The 23849-nt window shown below is 42.1% G+C and overlaps 1 protein-coding gene across 2 annotated transcripts in view; it reads left to right on the forward strand.

Moving 5' to 3' along the window:
- gpc1b (glypican 1b) overlaps positions 1–23849 on the forward strand; it is a 123543-nt gene that overhangs the window by 51299 nt on the left and 48395 nt on the right. For both annotated transcript variants that reach the window (XM_010883160.5, XM_013139221.4), the window contains exon 3: positions 9652–9810. In XM_010883160.5, the coding sequence (XP_010881462.1) occupies positions 9652–9810 (159 nt within the window). The remainder of the gene's footprint in view (positions 1–9651; positions 9811–23849) is intronic.

Below are 23849 nucleotides of genomic sequence, written 5' to 3' on the forward strand. Positions count from 1 at the left end.
AGTTCACTGTACTGAAATGGCCCCCACAGTCACCAGATCTCAATCCAATAGAGCATCTTTGGAATGTGGTGGAACGGGAGCTTCGTGCCCTGGATGTGCATCCCACAAATCTCCATCAACTGCAAGATGCTATCCTATCAATATGGGCCAACATTTCTAAAGAATGCTTTCAGCACCTTGTTGAATCAATGCCACGTAGAATTAAGGCAGTTCTGAAGGCGAAAGGGGGTCAAACACAGTGTTAGTATGGTGTTCCTAATAATCCTTTAGATGAGTGTACAATCAAGAAGCTGTAAGTAACATGTATGGGAGAAAGATTGAAAGGTGTGACCAAAAATCTTTGTACAACAAGCATCTATATGGCTTATGTGGATGTTGCTAAATAAAGCCAACAGTTGATCTGCTGAAATTTGTCTGGACCCACTGCCCCGGGACCCTCTCAAAGAAAGGCCATGATTGACAACATGGTCAATAAGTGCGGCACAACTTTCATCTATACTGTAGCTATAGTTGTTTGTTTTCCACTTTTAGCTACTCCACCACCATACATCTGAAACCTTCTTCCCATCCCCTTACATGTATTCTTGCAAATAGCAGCTTATAAATGACCTCTTGCATGAGTAAGAACTCATTGCTTATTGAATAATAGTGGAAAGAAATGTTGTGCACATTTCAACACATTCAAGGGGTTGTTTGTATCAGCTGTTGAAATTTAATATTAAATGTTTGTTTGACGTGATTTACTCAACTGAGATTTACAGTTTTAAGAGTTGTGTTTACTGTTTGGCAAAAATGTGATTAGCATTAACAGTTCAAGGAGAAAAAACTGTTTTGCAAAGAAAATAACACTGCTGTGTTTATTAGGTTACAATAGTTATAATGGATTCCCAGTTTCATTAAAATAATCTTTGAAATCGAGAAAGACTGTAACACTTACTTCCTGGATAAATAAAACATTATCAGGGGACCAATGATATTTCACAAAATGGACATTTGTTTTGTGCATCTAAAAGAATCAATTAAAAAAAAATGTTTATGTGTGTCTCAAAACAGTCAAATGATATCCAGCTATCTAGCAGCAATGTGTGAGAGACCTGTGGAAATGTAATCTCTTCAAGGAGGCTGTAGCCCATTGGCAAGGTTTAGGGATGTGTGTGTGTGTCATATGTTCCATTAAATGGTGTATCCATGGGTGCCTGGTGCCCTGTATGGAGGTGGACGGTCAGCCAGCCCAGCCGAGTCCCAGCAGTAAGTGTTGTGGCCCGCTGCCCTAGCCGCTGAATCTAGGAAAGCTATTTATGTTGCCAACCCGTAGTTCACATTACATTACCAACTTGACGATCAGATGTAGCTTGCACGAAGGGGATATGATTGCCTGTGTTGGCAGTAGTTGGCAGAGTGTGTGTGTGCTGTATATTTGTGTGTATGAAAGAGAGAGAGAGAGAATAAGGGAGTGAAGATAACAAGAAATAGAAAGAGAGAGAGAAAAAAAGAAAGAAACAGGGAGAAGAAGAGATGGTGAACAGAATAAATAAATATCTAGTTTGCAGGGCTCAATGTTAACATTTTTAATGTTCCTCCTTTCAAACGCTGTAATTTATCAGCCTTTCAAATTGAACTTTTAACGGCACAAACTGGCACAAACAACACAATTTTTTTGAGAATTTGGAGCATGTTGGGGGACTGAGTGACCTCAGAATTACTTATAAAACATTCTTTAATATCTCAAAATGTATAGTAAGACAAACTAATATTTTAACTGCACAAACAGAGCACAAATCATTAAGCCTATTTTGCCGAAGTTTTGAAGTGGGTGGGGTGCCAACTTCACGCAGGTTCTCGACCTGACTTTTTACTGTGACTTTTCATGGGCCATTGTTATTGTCGAGCCCTGAACTGTATCTCTACAGAATCCTTAGTGTTATAAATCAGTCACTTGATGGAGATGGACAGTTTTTTTGTTGTATTTCTTTTCCCTGCCTCACATTCACAAGATTATTAGACAGCCTTTAGGTAGGTCATTGGATTATTGAAAGACCTAAAGGCACGAGAAACACTTAGGATCCACCCCTGTAGCTTTCCATTAATCCTCTGTTTCTGTAGGACACTGGAGATTTGGGTAGATCCACCTGGTACCAACGTCAATCTGTCGAGCTGTGGTACATGCCAGCACACACTCTGTCGCAGATCACTGGATTAGTGTAATCATTTTAAGGGAAACAGAACAAAATGCACACACAAACCTACACACACACACACACACACACACCACTGTAATATTGAAGTTGAAGATATGCCTAATTTGTTCCCACCTTGTGGAAGTCAGATGAATTACAGCAACAACACATTCAACCAACTGACAACTCGCCATTGCCCAAGTTTTACTTTCATTTTTATATTTTAAAAAAGTGAGTAGAGTTTTAGAAGCCAAGAAATGACAGAGGCATTTTGCTCACTCCCAACTTTGCTTGCGCCATTGTTTTTCAAGTGAGGTGACTGCATGTCGTAGTGATGCCAATGGAAAAGAGGGAGGGTGTTGCTTTTACTTTTGACAATGCACCTTCTGTTGACCATTATAGATTCTGCATATTCAGGTGTTCTTATATATGCACTTAAAACCCATCAATTTTAAAGGGTATTGAGAATCTGAGAGGATTCTCTGATTTCAAATGTTTCCATAAAAATCCAGCTAACAGTCCCACCAAAACATTTTGAAGTTACAGAAATACAGAATGGTAATCTTAGCTACTATCCTAAAACAAGGATTGGTCTTTGGTTATGTGTTCCCATCATTGTATTTCTTTCTAATTATTGTTTCTGCTGTAGCAACTGCTTCTAATTAAGACACAGTACTCTCTGTATGGATCACTGAAGAATATGTCTAGCACACTGTTTATCAAGATAGGACACCCATTTCCAAAGCTAGGGCCAATGCCACGCTTTCTAGGCTACTTCAGCTTCACATATTCCAAAGAAAGCCATTGTATACAAGTGCCATTGGTTCAACATTGAAGTATTCTACACTGGCAGGTATTATGGTAGATATAAATGTCCTTGGGCGACCCGCTTAAACTGTGGTTCTTTTAAATAATTGTGAATTTTATTTTTGGTACTGTCGTGTCTCTTCCGTTATCTTTTTTCTCTTCCTTTCTTCAATGCTGTGGTAATCGCTGCAGTGGCCGTCTAGACCAATAATGGAGGGAATTCAACGATGAAGCCCAGAGTCTGTCTTTATTTTCTCTTTCTTTTCTTCCCACATCCTCCCATTCTTTGAAAACCCAGTCTATATTTCTAGCCAGGGGGTTTATAGGAGTGTGTGTTATCTTATTTAGCTTCCCCCGATTTCCTCTTAATCTGAGTCTTCCTCCTCGTTTTCTCTCTGGTGGCCGGTGATAAATGAATGGCCTGAGAATTCCTCAGTGTTTAGTGAATCTATATGTGTGTGGGTGTGTGTGTGAGTGGTGGTGAATGGACACATTTTGGGTGTTATAGGCTTTATAACGTCCCCTTCTCTCCAACTCATGCACCGTCATGCGCCCTTCGCCCAGATTACCAGGTGTGTGAGTTGGTGTGTTGCTAGCTGGGATGTGTCAGCTCAGGTCGTGTGTGTGCGTGTGTGTGTTCGTGCACGTTTGTTTGTTGTTACTTCAGTCGGAACATAGATATTATGCATGGCTGGCACCCAAACCAACACTGTAAAATATTTAACTGATAAGCTCAGCTTCCTTCGAACTAAAGCCATGCTGTATATATAGATCTCTCCTGATTCTCTCAGTGTAATCCCACTAACAGAATGCACTAAGAATACCTCCCAAAGGCCCTTTGAAAGGTAATAATGTCCCCAAAATAATATAATCACATGGTACACTATTGAAGCCTCCTAAAGACGGGAAGGTAATACAACTCTATGAAACAATAATGTGCTTTTGTAGAGTAATAAAATATATATGGGTGTTTCTGCAGCAACAGAATGTTGTGATTGCCCCAGTGTCCTCTGGGAAATGGAGCACGAGCGATGACTGCCGAGGAGTGGACGGAGGGCACTGTTGAGGAACGATGCTCCCTCAATCTGCTCCGCTGTCTGATTGAAAGTGATTTGGCTTGCTCGACCACACACACACACACGCACACACATACTTCAGAGTTTACGAATGTAATGGGTAAGCCTGTTCTGTTTGTAATCCTACACAGAGACAAACGAACTGGAAAAAATGATGCTGTTACAGATGAGCTGTCCAAGGTGGAGGTTTAGGAGGTGTGTGTGTGCCAACTCACTTAGCTCAGATGTCCTTCAGCCAGCAGGCAGAAGTCTGTGGGCGCTCTAACCCTGGCAAAGACTGGCCCGGGCAGGTATAAACAAAGATTGGCCCAGAGGCAGATTGAAGATGACCGGGCAAGTCCCCCGAACCCTCCCAGCCCTCTTCCCTCTTGCACGTACCGCAGCTGTAGGGTGAGATGAGAGACCGAGGAGATGAGAGTGTGAGTCTGTGTGTACGCAGCGTATGCATGCTGTTCTTGTTCCCTGTCCTTTGATTTAGAAATGCACAGCTAGTTGACGCAACCAGACTATAGATTAGACACTCTAGCACCATTTACACAAAACACACACAAAGACACACACACACACACACACACACACACACACACACTGAGAAATGACATTAATATTCCACTTAGACAGTAATATCCCACAGTAGTCTCTAACCTATGTTCATTCACCGATTGGCAAAAGACCTGAAAAGCTTGATTCAGAGGCTCTGTCTGGGCACATCCTTAAGCAACCTAGTTAACCCGCTAATGCCCCCGTAATTCACCCTGGAAAAGCATGTCTATATAATGGTGAAGGTACAAATATAAGTGGAGGAATCTCACATCTCAACGCGCCACACAACTGACTTTACCACACGTGGACAGGCAATCGTGGACAAGTGAAGTCACACGCACCAGACACAAACACACAAGCATGCATGCACAAATGACCCCCCCCCCCCCCCGCACACACACACACACACACACATGCAAGTCCAAACACTCGCATGTACGTTGTTGTCTTGTCCACCATGGCTACGAGGGCGAAAAGGCTGTAACTTGAGTTCCTGTGCATCGGATCAATATATTGGCTGGGTGAAACTGTGAGGCTGTGGTTCCAGTTGGTCACCTCAGTGGCCTAACACGGACGCATATCTTTCCAAAGAAACACTGTGTGCATCCTAAATGGACAATATCGGAAGGCCAGAAAAAATCACTACAATTGCACTTGGTTTGTGTTGACCATGTCGTATTGACAGTTGTGAAACAGAGAATCAATGTGAAATAGAAAATGTATTGATCTGTGTGCTGCTTTCTAAGTCCCAGTATCTTCCCTTCTGAACAGGCCACTGAAGAAGATTTCCAGTTATTTCGGTGTTGGTTTGCTCTTCCTTAGAGAAAGAGCAGCAATATGATCTGAATAGAAATGCCAATGTTATTTACAGCCTACACTGTCATATATTTGCACAGCTAGAGTGATCAGAAAAAAAGAGAGAGAGAGAGATTGAGAGAGAGAGTGATATGTGTCAGCCTCTTAAGAAGGGGAATGTAGTTAAACATTAAAAGGACGTTAGTATGCTTTATCTGAAAGTAGGTGTAGTCAGTGAGCGAGTGGGTAGATATGATGATGTTCATAATGTTCCTCCAATCTTTAAAGTATTCTCTTTCTTTTTCATTGATGACTGCGCACCATCACCTCACCCTGTGAGGCGTTCTAAATGCATGACGTGCCTTGCCTGAGGCCAAATACAACTCATGTAATATATAAGTCCATATGTGAAAAACAATCCTTTGATCAGCTCAAGGCTGAAGTGAAAGTTCTTCTGACAACACATCCTGGTTGATATGTTTACCCGACCTTCTCCCATCCATACATTCATTTCTGTAGGAGTCTCCATTAAAGTTGCATTGGGCTGACTTCCTGAAATGCCTCTGAAGCTTGGTGCGATATATCCATACCCCACCCGTTCTTGACTTACACAAAGAAAAACTACTTTCTGGATTCTAATTCCCTTTTTAAATATTATTTAAGGGACCTTAGCTCATCCAATTGGTGAATGTGCTGGATTCACCAATTGGATGCTTTCCGTTCAGAGTGTCAGAGATGCTGCTCCTTGCCATTCCCTTTTTGACTTTTTTGCCTCTTGTATGTGAGACAGTTTGAGTTACAGTATTTGGCTACTTCTTTGTGGTCAAGGTAGTCTGTAGCAAACCTAAGCAAGACACAACAGTCAATGTAAGAATGGCATGTTCTTTTATTCTGGGGGGGTCAGCCTAAATGCAGTTATTTGTTCAGCATGAAACATTTGAAACATGCCATACAGACAGGCAGTCAATTGTGAATTATCAATCAGGCTGTCAGTAGGAATTTAAATGTACAAACATTGGATTCCCCCCCACCACACCTATGTATGACAGAATAAATACAAATATTAGAACATCACACATCTGACAGTACTGGCATATGCAATGTTTAGTCTGGGTCTTAAGCTATGTCAATAGGCTTAATACATTTTGCAAATGTTTGTTGAAATCACTCACCAGGTTTTTTTTTTTTTTTTTTGCTATTCAGAAACACAGGCTATGTATTCATGTGGATAAAACCGGTTGAGGATTCAGAAGAGGGTGAGGTGAAGGCAGTAAAAGCAATTGTGGTCCTTACTGTTGACTAAGATGTTTCTGGAGGGGCAGGTGTAAATACTGTGTCAGACATGAGAGGGATGCGGCAGGGACCTCAGACCCTAATGGATTGTAACTGGAAATCCAGACTCATCAATGAAACCGATGCCTCAGTCCCAAACAAACTAAACACCTTCTGACATTGAGGAAAGCAACACTGAACCCTCAGCGAGAGCTCCGGCCTTTCAAGTTGGACTTTCAATTGTGTTAACCTTTGCTAAGGCTGCTAGCTCAAACATCCTCCCTAGTCGCGTCCTCAGTCTAATCTTCGACTTGCTCCAACACTGACCACTTTAAATGTACGCCTTTTATTAATCTTAAATAATCTTTCAGCTATCTTAAATGGGATTGTTTTTATTTGTATGCTGTCTTTTATGTACAATTTCTATTATTTCTATAATTTGTTCTAATGTAAAGCATTTTGAATTGCCCTGTGTATGAAATGTGCCATACAAATAAACTTGCCTCGATGTCTGGCCCCGATCGACTAGCTGTAGCGATTATGGTCTACCTTTTCCCAGACGTTGTCCCCTCCAATGTTCTAGTCCCTAAACAGGCCAAGGGGATTGAACTGAAGGACTACTGCCAGGTTGTGCAAACTACATAATGAAGAGCAACGTACTCGTCACCCTGGACCATCAAATGGTCAGAACCCCCCATGCACCATGGTGACATGGGTCAAGCCCCAGCCTCGGCCATCTTCTCTGTATCCCGCTCCATTGCATATACTCCTAACTGTCCTGTCAATATACAAAGAAAATACAGAAAGGTCTCCCGGTTGACATTTTTATTTTTGTGAGTACTGTATCCTGCTCCACCAGTGACAGTATGTTTTTTTGGTGGGTGTTGTGGACAGCCAATCACTTGGGGCACATTGCCTACCCTCAAGGGCGTTTATTCCTAATGCTGCTGTGGAAAGGTCAGAAGACTGATACTGGGCCTCAGACACCCGAGCCATGGGCTGTTTGCACTGTTACGATCTAGCAGACACAGACGATTCAGGAGCATTAGCTACATCCACCACAGATAGACTGATAAAAAGCAACCTACCCCTGGGCCATCGGACTGTTAAACTAACTGCCTATCTGCCCTTCACTCTGATCCACACCTTGGGCCCTTTCACACATTAACACAAAATACACACTCCAGCTATTTCAGACACACACATACAGTAGACACATTCAATCCATGCTGCTTTCTCACATGCATTGTGGACACTGGTGCTGAACATTCGTCCCATTTCATATGCATGTTATTTCCTGTTTACCTTTGGATTTTGGCATTTTACTAATAGACCAGTATACAGAATCCAGCTTGTATTATTGATTAGCAATATTTTTTCATTTCTAATTTGCAAACGTAACCCATTGTACTTGTGTGAATTTATATTAGATTTATATTAGATTTTCACACTAATTAGCTGACTGCATTGTTTAGGCGCTGTCATATATGTAAGAAGTTCAGTACACCAGCCAAATGTTGAAATGTTGAAACTTGGACTAATATGTGTGCATATTTCCTGGATATAGGCCATGATTTTAGTATTCTGCATGCTGTTCATTGCTTCAGTGATTTCTGTCATCCATCCATGTATCACAGTGCAACTTAGAGCCTCTTCAATGAGACACTGACAGATGGAGATTATGGGTTAGGGTGGACAGTTTGAAACATAAAAATAGAATCTTGTTCTGTAGTTTAAGCTGTAAAATACAGGGATTTGTAAGGGCTGTGCCCTTTGTATGTGTTCATGTAACACACAGACTATTTACACTACAACAATTGACAGAACAATACTTCAATTTAATATGTAAATTAAATATGTAAATACAAATTTCTATTTACACTTGGAACAAAAAAGTGTCATGCTCATAAAGCTTTGTGGTATATTGAAAACAGATGTGTCTACAATAGCAATTAAGCAATACTTTGTATTTACACTGCAGTAGCTATGGGACGTGTCTGTAGGGAAAGAGTTCCATGTTGCCTCTGAAATGTTTTGCAGTACTTGAGTCGCATTTTTCAAGATTCGTGGCTCGACTTTGTGGCCCAACCATAGGTGACTAGTAGCTGAACTCATAATTTGCTTGAACAACTTCAAGGCAATGTTTACCTAAAACAGGTAGAATATGTTAACAACATATGCATATTAGCAGCTCTAGATATTCAAAGAATTTCTGTTTTGTAAGGGTTAATTTGCGCCACACACAGGTCACATCCGATGGTGAGTTGCAGAAGAGTCTGGGCAGACCGGCCGGCTCTGCCCCAGTTTAGACTGTAAACCATGTGCATGCAAATCTATCTTCACGTAGCCAAGCTGTCCCAGCCGTTTAGATAGAGTTGTTAAGAAAAACAAGCTACAGAATTAAAACCAGCAGGACTGAATTCATTTAATAGTACTTTAATATATTGTACTATGAAAAAGTGGTCAGTCCTTTATTTCATGTTCTTGCTAAACCATCACACTCAGTATAACTTGCATCCCATTGCAAAGTTATTCTGACAAGTCTTTGTGTTATAGTCTGTGAAAGGACTTGATTCCAAAGAAATCACACTTCCTATATCTATCTATAGCACGTTCATTGGTAGGATGCATTTTTAAACATATGAAGAAAATAATGTGGGCAGTAGCTTTAGCTACTCTAGCGTAGTAGATCAAATACTGGTCAGTGATACACAAAATGCCTCAACGTTGAGCACTGCATTACTAGCATTGTATTCCCTGTTTTCTATAAAGTCTGCCTCTCTGAAAAATTCTAATATCTCTTTTGGGATTTTTTTTCGGATGCTCTGTTGGCATGACAGATTCCCTTTGCTAATTAGAATAGAAACATGTACTATATGTTACTTTTCTAATTACAATGTCTTCTAATAACACTTGTTTCTCTCAATGGGCCCTCAAGTATGGTAGTGCTAACTGACCCTCTCCCCCCTTTCCCTCCCCAGGAGAGCACCTGCGAATCTGTCCTCAGGGATACACGTGTTGCACCAGTGTCATGGAGGACAGCCTATCCAATCTGAGTCGCACAGAGATGGAGGGCCTGATAAGAGATGCCGGACGAGCCCTGCAAGCCTCCCTGAACGGACAGTACAAGGCCTTTGACGGTGAGTGGGGGATTGATGGTAAGGAGGGGATGGAGACGGTGGGAGAGGCAGATGCGTGTTGTTGTTTATCGCCATTAATCTTGTTCTGGAGGCAGACCTGCCCCTAAGGCAGAAATAATGTGATTGGTTGCCTCAAGTGATTGGTTGCCTCAAGGTTAAGGACGCAGGTTACATTTCAAGCAGGCTACTTGCTCATAGAGGACATTTGACTGAGGTTAGATTACCGTAAACCCTGGCCATAAACCGTAACTCTTGCCTTTTTTAGTTTGGTGACTTCAGAGTTGGCATGTTAGCTCTGCTGCCGTCATTTAGTCAACCAATTTATTTCTGTTTTTGTGGCGGATCTGCCTCAGAGAAGATTTTCATGACGGAACAGGCTGCGAGACAGATGGAATCCAGCATCCCTTTGTGAGCAGCACATCCGTTGACGCTGAGTAGGAAAGAGAGAGAGAAGGACAGGCAAACATGGATTAACAAGAAGAGTGTGTCTTTATTTTCATTCAAATATTTGTTATTGCCATCCAGCCTGTGGAAAATGTTCACCTTATTAACTGTTCTTTATCAGCCTCATTGGTGCCCGCTATGATCAAAGTATTTTCTTTTGCCCAAAAATAGATAAAGAAAAAGTGTGTGCACAGTGTTTGTACTGTGTGGGTGTGGATGTATTTGTGTGTGTGTGTGCATGAATTTATGTCCTTGTATGGCTGTATACGAAAACAGACAGCTTTTTATCCATACGTCATGGTGAGCAATTTACTGTGGAACCAGTGTCAGAAGTCACTGTGTTTCCAGGGAGTTTTTTTTCCTGGGGTACACACGTTGTGAGTAATGCTGGGCCATGCGGTCCTTCGTCCTTCAGTCCAGACAGGACATCTATGCCCCACCACAAAACACTTGACACAAAATGTCTTGCCTTTCCTCAGTCCCTCTCAACCAGTACTCTCCTTTCAAATCAGAGCTTATGTTCAGTCTTCTTATGTCCTAAACCTCAGTTCAATCAAATGCAGTAGCTTTTTCCAATGGCCAAATGTACTTACAGACTGGTTTTAGAAGTTTATGAGCAATGCTTACCGCTTTTTCTGCCACAACCCCAAGGGCTCAAACCAAGATCCACCAGCAAGCAGCGAGGATCCCAAAGCAATTCGGAAATTATTCTAGTTGTAGAATGGCAAGGGTTTCCTTGCCGCCATCATAAGAACGTTTGAATAAAACAAGTGTTTCCGTTATTTAACAGAACACCAAGGCTATGATATTGGAAATTTGATTTGTGTATTACAATAATAAATGATCATAGTGAAACTTCTGCCTTGCATCAGAGGGCAGGATGGAGCTATTACTACATTGCAGACACCTGTGAAACCCCCTCAGATCTCCCAGAGCCTGTAAGGGGTTTTTGACACTGGGACTGTAATGACTGTGTACACTTGGGTCACTTTTTTGAGACATGTAATTATGTCTGATGACACATCTGATACTGATGTAATTTTCACATTATATGTGCAGTCACTTTAGGCCTTTAGCATATTTTACCTGCATGTGGTCACATCAGGTTTCCAATCAGAGGAAATGCCATCTCCAACAAGCACTCTCCAACAATTCTGTTCCATTTTTCCACTGAGGGATGAGCGACAAAATACTCCTTCGGCACATACCAGATAGCCTCGCGCACGTCCATGATGATTGCTCTAACTGTTGAGAGTCCTAGTTTTGTGCTGGCTTTGCTGCTTTCTCCTCATCTATGGGCAAGCTATGAGCAAAAGAGTTCTCTCATGCAAGGGAGTAATGCACTGAAGCAAGTTGCAACTGGAATTCAAAAATATTAAATAAGTATTTTTGTCTTCACATAGGCTAGACAATAGACAAATCTCCCTTTCTCTCAGATGTTTTTTTTTTCTCTTCTTTTAATAAGTAAAATCAGTTCTAGCTCTTGCTGTTCTAGCTATAACAATTGCATTTCATAAATTGACATGTCTGCTTCTGAGGCCAAATATCATAAAAAAATATATCACACTTGCCAGACTGTACTGTAGCTAACTAGCTAGATTATACACATCAGCTCACTAGTTACAGTTAAAAAGTACCTTGGACCCTCTTGCTTAGCAGTTAGTAAAGAAGGTGACTGGCATGCCTGCTTGATACAGTGGGGAGAACAAGTATTTGATACACTGCAGATTTTGCAGGTTTTCCTACTTTCCTACAAAGCATGTAGAGGTCTGTAATTTTTATCATAGGTACACTAAAAAAAAAATCCAGAAAATCACATTTAAAGAATTAATTAGCATTTCATTACATGACATAAGTATTTGATCATCTACCAACCAGTAAGAATTCTCTCTCTCACAGACCTGTTAGGTTTTCTTTAAGAAGCCCTCCTGTTCCCCACTCATTACCTGTATTAACTGCACCTGTTTGAACTCGTTACCTGTATAAAAGACACCTGTCCACACACTCAATCAAACAGACTCCAACCTCTCCACAATGGCCAAGATCAGAGAGCTGTGTTAGGACATCAGGGATACAATTGTAGACCTGCACAAGGCTGGGATGGGCTACAGGACAATAGGCAAGCAGCTTGGTGAGAAGGCAACAACTGTTGGCGCAATTATTCGAAAATGGAAGAAGTTCAAGATGACAGTCAATCTCCCTTGGTCTGGGGCTCCATGCAAGATCTCACCTCGTGGGCCATCAATGATCATGAGGAAGGTGAGGAATCAGCCCAGAACTACACAGCAGAAAACCATTAGTAACACACTACGCTGTCATGGATTAAAATCCTGCAGCGCACGCAAGGTCCCCCTGCTCAAGCCAGCGCATGTCCAGGCCCGTCAGACCAGGAATGGGAGAAAGTCATGTGGTCTTATGAGACAAAAAATTTTGGTCTAAACTCCACTCGCCGTGTTTGGAGGAAGAAGAAGGATGAGTACAACCCCAAGAACCATCCCAACCGTGAAGCATGGAGGTGGAAACATCATTCTTTGGGGATGCTTTTCTGCAAAGGGGACAGGACGACTGCACTCACTGAGGGGAGGATGGATGGGGCCATGTATCGCGGGATCTTGGCCAACAACCTCCTTCCCTCAGTAAGAGCATTGAAGATGGGTCGTGGCTGGGTCTTCCAGCATAACAACGACCCGAAACACACAGCCAGGGCAACTAAGGAGTGGCTCAGTGAGAAGCATCTTAAGGTCATGGAGTGGGCTAGCCAGTCTCCAGACCTGAACCCAATAAAAAATCTTTGGAGGGAGCTGAAAGTCTGTATTGCCCAGCGACAGCCCCGAAACCTGAAGGATCTGGAGAAGGTCTGTATGGGGGAGTGGGCCAAAATCCCTGCTGCAGTGTGTGCAAACCTGGTCAAGAACTACAGGAAACGTATGAGCTCTGTAATTGCAAAAAAAGATTTCTGTACCAAATATTAAGTTCTGCTTTTCTGATGTATCAAATACTTACGTCATGCAATACAATGCTAATAAATTTCTTAAAAATCATACAATGTGATTTTCTGGATTTTTGTTTTAGATTCCGTCACTCACAGTTGAAGAGTACCTATGATAAAAATTATGCATGCTTTGTAAGTGGGAAAACCTGCAAAATCGGCAGTGTATCAAATACTTGTTCTCCCCACTGTATATCCTCTGTGGGTGGAATGCAACGAAAAGAGATCCGCTGTCTCAGAAAGCCGAACCCACCTCCATCCCGCCTTTAAACAGTTACATTATGTAAATCAACTGCTTTGACCTTGTGGAGCTCTTAAATAGGGAAATCACTATCTCATAGAAGGATCACAGACTCATAATTCACGGAGTACTGCTAGGGTAAGAATGCAGGCACCTTAATCTTTTTCCCACTAATTGGTGTTTTGACCAAATGTATGAGAACTTTATATGTCAGGTATTTTTCTGAGTTTCTGAAGCCCAATTAATGGAGGAGTATCCTAATCGGGCTGCCTGTTTGAACTCGGTTCTGGTCAATGGTGCAGCGTGGCAAGATACAATTGCTTTAATCCTTTGTGATTGATGAAATATTAAATGTGAGGCATAATCAAGTAATCAATACAGTGCACAAAGGTTACGTAAAATAAAGCCAATTAAAGTACACATCGTACATAGTACCAACAGAAAGAGAGTAAAGGATGTACAGAGAGGTACTAAGAGAACACAGAGAGATTAAAAGAAGCAGAGAGATAAAGAGTGAGAAGCAGAGTGGGAGAAGTACTGTAGAGAGAGAAGCAGAGAGAGAGAGAGAGACAAACCATGAGAGACAACTCCTATGAAGAGTGACTATCCTGGGAATTATCAATAATATCATAACCATCCTTTCAAATAACTTCTTGTCTATTAATGCAACACGTAGCTTACAGTCTGCCAATGTCTGAAATCCTATGCCATGGTGTATACATTCATGATTATTGTATGTTCAATGTATTGATGTATGTTTCTATTACTGATGGTGATATGCTTCAGAAATGTCAGAAAAGGCACCCGGCAAGCTGGAAACACCTCATTCATACAACAGTGATAAACAACATAGAGCACACACACACGCTGGCCTACGTCAACCACTGCTTATCATGTAAACACACTTAACGATGTGCTTTGAAACGTTGAAGTGCCAAAAACCAAACAATCTAACCTTCAGAATTCCACGTAAAATTGCTCTTTTGAATCGTGATATCATCATAGTTCCAACCTAAGTGCTTATTTTGGTAAAAAAAGGGGGGATTGTGTGCTATCAGGGATCCAAATGGTTTGATTTGTATTTATGATTTTCATAAAGCGTCTCATTATAGTAACAAAATCAAAGTCTAGATAGGCACAATTTGATCATAACTCAAACCAGCAAAAACATAATTCTAAATGACACATTACACAGGACACTACATATTTTGTGTGTCAGGTGTCTAGAAGCAAGGTCTATTTGTGCTTCAGCAAACTATTATTTATAGCCATTCTGAACATTCCTTGTAAATGAAAACTATAAATAACAGTGTTTAGTACGTTTTCATAGGGCATATACAATGATCAGCCATAACATTATGACCATCTGCCTAAAATTGTGTAGGTCCCTTTTGCCGCCAAAACAGCCCTGACCCGTCAAGGCATAGACTCCACTAGACCTCTGAAGGAGTGCTTGGGTATCTGGCACCAAGACGTTAGCAGCAGATCCTTTAAGTCCTGTAAGTTGCGGGGTGGGGCCTCCATGGATCTGACTTGTTTGTCCAGCACATCCCACAGACACTCGATTGAATTGAGATCTGGGGAATTTGGAGGCCAAGTTAACACGTTGAAATTGTTGTGTTCCTCATACCATTCCTGAACCATTTTTTGTGGTTTGTGGCAGGGCACATTGATCTGTGGCAGGGCACATTATCCTGCTAAAAGAGGCCAGTGCCATCAGGGAATACTGTTGCCATGAAAGGGTGCACATGGTCTAAAACAATGCTTAGGTAGGTGGTACCTGTCAGAGTAACATCCACATGAATGGTTTCCCAGCAGAACATTACCTAAAGCATCACACTGCCTCGGCCGCCTCGCCTCCTTCCCATAGTGCATCCTGGTGCCATGTGTCCTCCAGGTAAGCGACACACTTGCACCCGGCAATCTGCTTGATGTAAAAAGAAAAGGGATTCTTCAGGCCACATTTTTCCATTGCTCCATGGTTCAGTTCTCATGCTCACCTGCCCATTGTAGGCGCTTTCGGCAGTACAGGGGTCAGCATGGGCAGCCTGACTGGTCAGCGGCAACGATGCCCATACGCAACAAACTGCAATGCACTTTGTGTTCTGATTTCAAGCCACCTAATGCTTACCTCCTCTCTCCTTATTTCTTCCACACCTTTTCACAACTTGCCTGTCTCTGAAAGTCCCAGTGTGCAATGGAGTAACATTGCACAAAAGCATTTAATACTTGACATTGTTTTTTCTCGCCTATTGTTAAAATCAATTTTATTTCTAACCTCACTGGGTTTTTAGAAGGACACGTGAGACAGTATGACAAATCAAGCAAATGCCATTTATATTCTCACAAGGACAGAGGAAGCAAGCATTTGACAGCAAATTAAATGTTTTATTATATACCCAGTACGTGGACGAATGAGTATCAGACCAAGCAAGCTACCACAAAACATTTGTTTATGAATAACATTGGTGCCCTAAAGAATACCTCAGTTGGAGAGATTAGCCCCCTCAGGAGCGAGATAATCTGGCATCATCTTCAGGAGGGAGGCAGCTCCGGAGTGATGTGAGATTTAACCTGATGTTATTTGTTATCACTGTTACACATGCGCGATTAGCCTAGGCTGACAAGAACCGTACCCTTCAGAGGCATTGTTATTTGCCACATTTTGCTTTCTCAATCAGAAGTTTATGATCAAGTGAAATCCTAAAAACTTGAGGTGGGAACTAGGTTCGACAGTAGTTGATCCTGTCCTGAAGTACATGCTGAGCATTTCGTGTTGAAATTGAAAATGGAAAATGTTTGCACTAACTACAGTATGTCGCTGTGGATAGGAGTGTCTGCTAAATGGCTCAAATGTTAAATGAGTTCTAACTGAACAGTAAAACATCTAGGTTTAATTTTCAAATGGAATGAAGTGTCTGCCCCAAAATATAACTATTGCTAACATTTCCCTTCTGTAGTGGTTTTCAGCAGCACAAACATTGACAGTTGTGTTGTCATGTTAACAGCCTCGACTTCAGAATTATATGACAAGTCATGTAATCTTATCTATTTTCTGCCAGTTATTGGACATTGCATACAATTCATTTTCAACTCTTGCCAAGCAAACTAAGTTGTGAGCAATATCTGGTTGGTGTTTGGGTGACCCAAGCAAGCAACAAAAATTGCGTCTACATTGTATAGTTTCACATTGGCTTAATACAATGGGAGTATTGCTGTAGCACAGAAATGTGCAAGCGTACTCACTCAATCACACCGACACACACGCGTACACACACCCACAGACACGCACTGTGCAAACACTCATATAAACAAACAGAAACACAGTCCTATTAAAGTCTGCTGAAGCACTTCGTACCTCTAAGCAGTAACGAGGTTGCATCAGTTCATTAACACGGTGCATTTTGTATGGGGATTGCAGTGTACCAGATCAGTGACGGATTTGAGGATGTCTTGTGTTCTGCAGGTCAAATTAAGGTTGTTTTCTTTTAGCTGAATGAGCAGTGGGCAGGTAACTGAACATTTGTCGGTTCTAATCCTTTACCCAACCAGATGAAAAATAGCAATGTGCACTTGAGCAAACACTTAACCGTAATTTATACTGTAACTCAATTTGGATATTAGTAAGTGCCACTTAAGTCTTTTCGTTGAGCCTGCTTTTGGGGCTTGTTCACCTGAATGAGCCATCTCATTTGTCTTCTGAACGACACTTAGCTGAAAATGCACTTCTCCAATGTAAAGGTGACAACAGGGTAGAAATATGTTAAATTTGATGTTCATATACACAGGTTACATTTTACCTGTCCTAATTATTAGATTACCTGTTATTCATTTGTCTGATGTTATGCAATCTTTAGTAAATATTTAGTTCTAAAAATTGTAAAAATCATGGAGCCAAATTAATGGCCATTTTCTGAGATTCATTTACCAAAAAGAGCCTTTCCAAAAGAGCCATTCATTCATGAAAAACACATCACTACTGGATATGAGTGTCTGCTAAAAAAAATCTTCTGATGCCCTGACAGTTGTAGTCTCCCATCAGAACTAAATACATATTTGGATGTGTGGAATGATGACAAATCAATCTTTTAATTTAGCTGTATACACTGAGGGATGACGCTGAATCAATCGCCACATTTACAAAGCTTTAGCATCTTCCCCGGACTGGTTTTCCACAACCAAACCATTAATAGCTATCTGGATAATGTTGGCTGTGACCTAAAACAATGTAAAACAATAATGTAAGCATTATGGTGCTCAGGGTTGGGGCAAGGGCTAGCATAGCTAGCTTTCATTACCATTGGCAACTGAAATAGGGCTGAATTTGGCATAGCATGTTTGTTTATGTTGTTTGCTAGTACATTTACATGTAGAATTTTAGTAGTTGGACATAACAATCATAAGCCTGATTCCTTTGTTTTGGGACTACAAAATAAACTTTAATAAGCTCTGTTAACCTTCATACGCTAGCTAGTTAACTTGAACTATCAGGAATTTCAGGTAGGCATAAAGCTAACTACAGCAGATAGTCCATTGTGGTCAGAAATGAAAGTAAGCCAGTTCACACCGGTATTGAGAACTGGTAGTACAATATTGTCCTTGACATTAGAAATCCAAATTAAATTCCTAAATGTCATCATGAGTTGGGTCTGTATTGTATAGAGTTGACCTAAAAAAACAGTACATTTCCAGCCACCCTTCTCTGTATCTGTCTCCGGAGAGAGAGACAGATTAGTTGCCTTAGAAGTGTTGGCATCTAAGCAACTTGAATGTGCTTCACTGTCGCCCAAGGAAGGGTCGTCATCGTCACTGTCATTTCACACACAGCCCTAATAAATTACTCACAGCTACAGAATAAATATTTTGTCTAATATAATTCGTTTTTTTGCCTGATAGAATGTGGTGAGGTGTTATGCTAACCTTGCGAACAATGTAGACTATGAGTGCAGGTTCAGTACCTTTAAAATCATCCTCACTGACCTCGCACAGCTTCTTAACGTTCCCCCGCGTCTCTGACCCACTGTTCATCTCCACGGTGGGTTCTTCCTGACGCAAATGGGACCCAGCACCCCACGTGAGTTCATGGTTGACGAAAGGCATACAAGGCACCCATTCAACAGCTGGTATTGGCAAGATGCAAAAAAGAGGATTATAGCTCCTGCCCTCTCTGGAAATGCCTTTGAAAACAACACTAAGGACTTGAATTAAAGGATTTGAATTGCAAATGTATGATCAGAATTGAATTTGACTTTCTCCACGTTATAAGGCGAGCCATGTTAAGAGCCTATTAATTTTATTGTTGTGTTTATGTTCACTCACTTCAGCCCCAGGGTGCTGTTCACATTTCTCCCAAAAGCGCTTTCATCATGTAATTTTTTTGGTTTCCTTATAAAAACCTTAATTGAATACAGCCATAAGGAGGTCTCTGTACCTTTGGCTGTGAAGTACTAACATTGTAATCCACTATTCCAAGTGGTTCTGTGTTTGAAACAATGAGTTGGTTGAGTCTAAGCACAAGTAGGTTTTATTGCAACATTGTAATTGTTAGCTTTTTTCCTACAGAGCAAAATACTGCTTGTCAAATTGAAAAGAGAATACAAAAATAATGTAATTTGCACAGACTGAAATAACATAGTAGGCTACCTGTGTGGTCTGCAGCATAGGTGATGCGCACAAAACGACAGAAGAGTTCTTACAATGATTTACAAAGTTGAAATGTAAAAAGGGTCAATACATCAAATAGGCCTATCAAAAACATTATTGCGCAAGCTTGAGTATCCACAGGTCAGTATCAGTAAGAAATATAAAAATACTTTCACCCCAGGTTGTGGTTGAGACAACACAAATCTTTTAGCTAGCTAGTTAGCTTTGTTTGAACTGTCGCTGTGCTGTGCTCGAGAGACCGGTGCCAAAGGATTCTGTGTACAATATCTTGGACAAGCATGATGGTAAATTCTGAATAAAACATTGCAAAGTTTCATGAAGGTGGATGTATTGTGCAAGGTGAACACACTTCGTGGGCTTTAGTGAACCTTTGCGTTGGCTGTGGTTATGGTTAAGATATGACGAGCGTTGATGGGCATGTGCCTAAGCATACAAGTGTACCAGTCACTGATACGTCCACTCAGCATTAGTCTCTCCCCTTACATCTGTGTGTGTTTAGCTGGGTGTTGGCCGGTACCATGTGGCTAAGTGTAGGGTGTTACTGCACTGCCTGAGAAAGGCAGTCTGGTTGCTGCACAGGCCGTTACAGATGCAGAGACTATGGAAGGTCTGACCCACATTTGAGAGTGTGGCACAACTAGTTTAGAAAAGGGCATCCCATAGCGCACATTTGACAGTCCCCAAAAGGAAGTATTTATTTTGTTATAGGAGCTCTCTAATATCTGATGTAATGTAATGTTTAAAGTATTATAGTAGTGTGTTTGAGAACCATTAAACCATCCTTCCCTTTTGGGGAACCATGCCTCTCAATTAAAACATATATATTTTAAGATGTCAGGTATGTGTTTATTTGTGTGAATCTATGTGGGTTTCCGCATGTGTGTTTCCGAGCGTGTGTGTGGTGTGTGTTTACAGCACACATCCATCTCCCATCTTTGTCTCAATAAACACAAATCGAGACATAAACGATTCATCATGCCAGCTAAGCCTCAGAAATCTGTTGAATAGATCTGCACCATAGCATCCGCTCAGCCAAACCTCTAATTCTTCATAAATGAGGGGGTTATCATATTTTTTCCTTCACAACCCTCAGTTACTCTTGAGATATATTTATATATATATATATATATATTTATTTTTCACTGGAAAAAATATTTTCGGCCTGGTCTTACGGAAAAGACTGCAGAGACTGTAGAGCTGGAGGAGCATGTGTACACAAGACATCAACAGCATTGGAAAGAAAAAATACCTGATCCTGAAGAAAAGGTGTGTGAGAGAATGAGTGAGAGAGACAGTGACTGGCAGACGGAGTGTCAAGGCGAAAGGGTGAAAGAGAGAGAGGTGAAGATGTAGCGGTCAAAGAGTAAGTAATGAAAAGACACTTATGGGAGAGGTGTTGGCCAGCAGGCAGGTGTGCCAGACAGAAGGTGTCTTCACTCTGGCAGGTGTCGTGGGGCTAATGGTGACTTGCCTGGCATCTGGATCGCACTGCGTTTGTGTGTGTGTGGGCGACTGTGTGTGTGCTCCAAAGCGTCAACCTACCATTGAAGAATAGCACTTTGTGTACACACACACACAAACAAACCGTCTGTAGTATCATTTGCAGGTTACTCCCTTGTGTATGTCAGTCTATTTTTGTCCACAAGGCAGATTACATCTCATAGACTTTAATTAGATTTGAACACTGAGCTCGGGTTGAATGGCACGCTCAGTTTTTTGATGACCCAGCGCTATTTATTACTATAATTCTTTAATTGAGTTAGACATTTCATTATTTTACAGTAGCTAGCTGGTGCGTCATGTAACTACTTTTCAAACTGAGTTTGAGGAAGACGGTTTTAATGGTTTCCTGAAGAAGATACAAAATGACGCTCTCCGTTTAATAACCAAATTATTATACAGCTCCAGGCTTATGCATCTGAAATCAGTGAGTAGGCCTATTATATCATCTGCTTTGATTTATTTACGATTTAATTGATGCTTTGAATTGTGTTAGGAATACCAGTAAACCATTTTTGTCAGTTGGCAGATGCAAGTTAGTGTTGAGGCATTTTACAGTCATGGTGGTTATTATTCTATGGAAGGGGAAGGGGGGGTGGCAAGAACAAGACTAATGTTGAGTAATAAAGAAAACGGATAAAATGTGATACAAACATTTACAGAACTTAATAAGATTCCCTTTGAAGATGTTGGGTTTCAGACATATTCTGAAACCATTCAGATAAAGTGTAACAGTGAAATGTTTTCCACTTACACCAGGCTCAGTATCTATTATTGTTGCTAACTGTTTCCAGTAACAGGCAACAGATTTTATTCGTTCTCAGACTAATGTTCAGCTTTCAGGGTCACCTCTGCTGATGTCACAAGTGCCAAGGACATCTGCTCCATTGTGCCGCCTGATTGGCTTGCCGGCTCTGCATGCAAATCACGTCGGACGGGAGACAGAGTTGCAGCGTCCTAATTACACTGAAGACGTCACTCACTGTGAAAGGAACGGGGAGGGAGAGAAAGAGAGATGGAGAGAAAGAGGGACATTGGGCTAAAGAAAGACATTGAACGAGAAAAAGAGAGATGGAAGGAGCGAGAGCGAAGGGAGAGGGGTGAATGCATGAGAGGGAAAGAGGGAGCAGCAGGAGGAAGAGGAGTGGGCAGTGGGAGAGAGATGGAAAAATATGATGTTTGGGACAGTGAGATGGAGAGTTGGGTCGGGACCTACAAGCAACAGGGAAAGACCAAACAGATGGAAACAGATGGACAGAAAAAGGGAGTGGAGAGGGGGAAGTAGTGCATGCAAATACCAGAGAAAAACAGTGACCAGAGAGAATGAGAGACCGATGCGTCAGAGCCTGCCCGCCCGCGGGTGCGTGTGTGAACAGCTCTCCATCAGTTGGAGGCACTTACCAGCGGTGTGGTTAGCACTGTTAGCCAGAGGAGCACCAGGACCCCTTAAGAAGCATTTAGACTCCAATAAAAGACCACTATATTAAACAGAGACACACACACAAGTGTTGCACAAAGGCACATTATTCATTAACTATCTGCCAGCTTGCCTAAATGTTGTTGTCTCTCTTGACTTTCTCTATGTCTGTCTCTCAATTCAGTTTCTACTTTAAAGGGCTTTATTGGCATTGGAACTATTGTGTTTACATTGCCAAAGCAAGTAGATGATAAATATTTATTTCTCTCTGTCTCTATAACTGTTTTAGATTTTTTGTTTCTTTTTTCCTCCTCTCCTCCCTTTCTCTAGTCTCTCTCTGTCTCTTTCTCTCCCTGTCTATGTTTCCTGTCATTTTACTCTATCCTCTTTCTTTGTCTCACTTTTTCTCTTTCTCTCCAGTCTGTCTTTCTTACTTTCTTTTTCTCCCTCTCTCTCTGTGTCTCACTGTCTGACTACGGTCTTGGGAATGCGGTCTGTTGTTTGGCCAAAGGGCATGTACAGCTGGAGACTGTTGAAACTTAGCGAGATGTGTAAATTATGTTTGGAAGATAATTATTGAAGCACAGGGAGTCATTATGGTACTTTGTTGTTATGGAGGCTTTTGTAATGGAACAGATTACAGTTGGACTCATTTCGGGTCACACCAAGGCCCAGAGAAGGTTTGTGCATTCCTGCCTGTAAGCTGAGAGAGACAGAAAGAGAGGGATAAATGGAGGGTGGGGGCAGTTTTGGAGGAAAGGGCAGAGCACCATCTGCTGTTCAGGGGACTGAGCCTGGGTCATCCATAAAGGGGCCAAGGTATCCAGACCCGAAACGACCACATCAGCACATATCCCATCCCGACCTCCATTCTCTTCAAACCTGCTGACTCACTCACTCTTTTCCATACCATTCTCCCTCCATGAGCCAATGAGCGTTCTGTTAATCCAATCATTCGCCACTTGTCAAACTGGAAAAATGAAATTAGGGTGATCGGATACCTTGGCACTGAGACCTTACTACTCTATTTCCCGCTCCATCTCTCCCTCCCTCTCTCCATCTCTCCCTCCCTCTCTCCATCTCTCCCTCCCTCTCTCCATCTCTCCCTCCCTCCCTTCCTCTCTCCATCTCTCCCTCCCTCTCTCCATCTCCCCCTCCATCTCTCCCTCCCTCTCTCCATCTCTCCCTCCCTCCCTCCCTTCCTCTCTCCATCTCTCCCTTCATCTCTCCCTCCCTCTCTCCATCTCTCCCTCCCTCTTTCCCTCTCTCCCTCCCTCTCTCCATCTCTTCCTCCCTCTCTCCATCTCTCCCTCCCTCCCTCTCTCCATCTCTCCCTCCCTCTCTCCATCTCTCCCTTCATCTCTCCATCTCTCTCTCCATCTCTCCCTCCCTCTCTCCATTTCTCCATCCATCTCTCCCTCCCTCTCTCCCTCCATCTCTCCCTCCCTCTCTCCCTCTCTCCCTCCATCTCTCCCTCCCTCTCTCCATTTCTCCATCCATCTCTCCCTCCCTCCCTCCATCTCTCCCTCCATCTCTCCCTCCCTCTCTCCATCTCTCCCTTCATCTCTCCCTTCATCTCTCCCTTCATCTCTCCCTCCCTCTCTCCATCTCTCCCTCCCTCTCTCCATCTCTCCCTCCCTCTCTCCATCTCTCCCTCCCTCTCTCCATCTCTCCCTCCATCTCTCCCTCCCTCTCTCCATCTCCCCCTCCATCTCTTCCTCCCTCTCTCCATCTCTCCCTCCATCTCTCCCTCCCTCTCTCCATCTCTCCCTCCATCTCTCCCT

The sequence above is a fragment of the Esox lucius genome, chromosome 3 (genome assembly GCF_011004845.1).
Source record: "Esox lucius isolate fEsoLuc1 chromosome 3, fEsoLuc1.pri, whole genome shotgun sequence".
NCBI classification, from domain to species: Eukaryota; Metazoa; Chordata; class Actinopteri; order Esociformes; family Esocidae; genus Esox; species Esox lucius.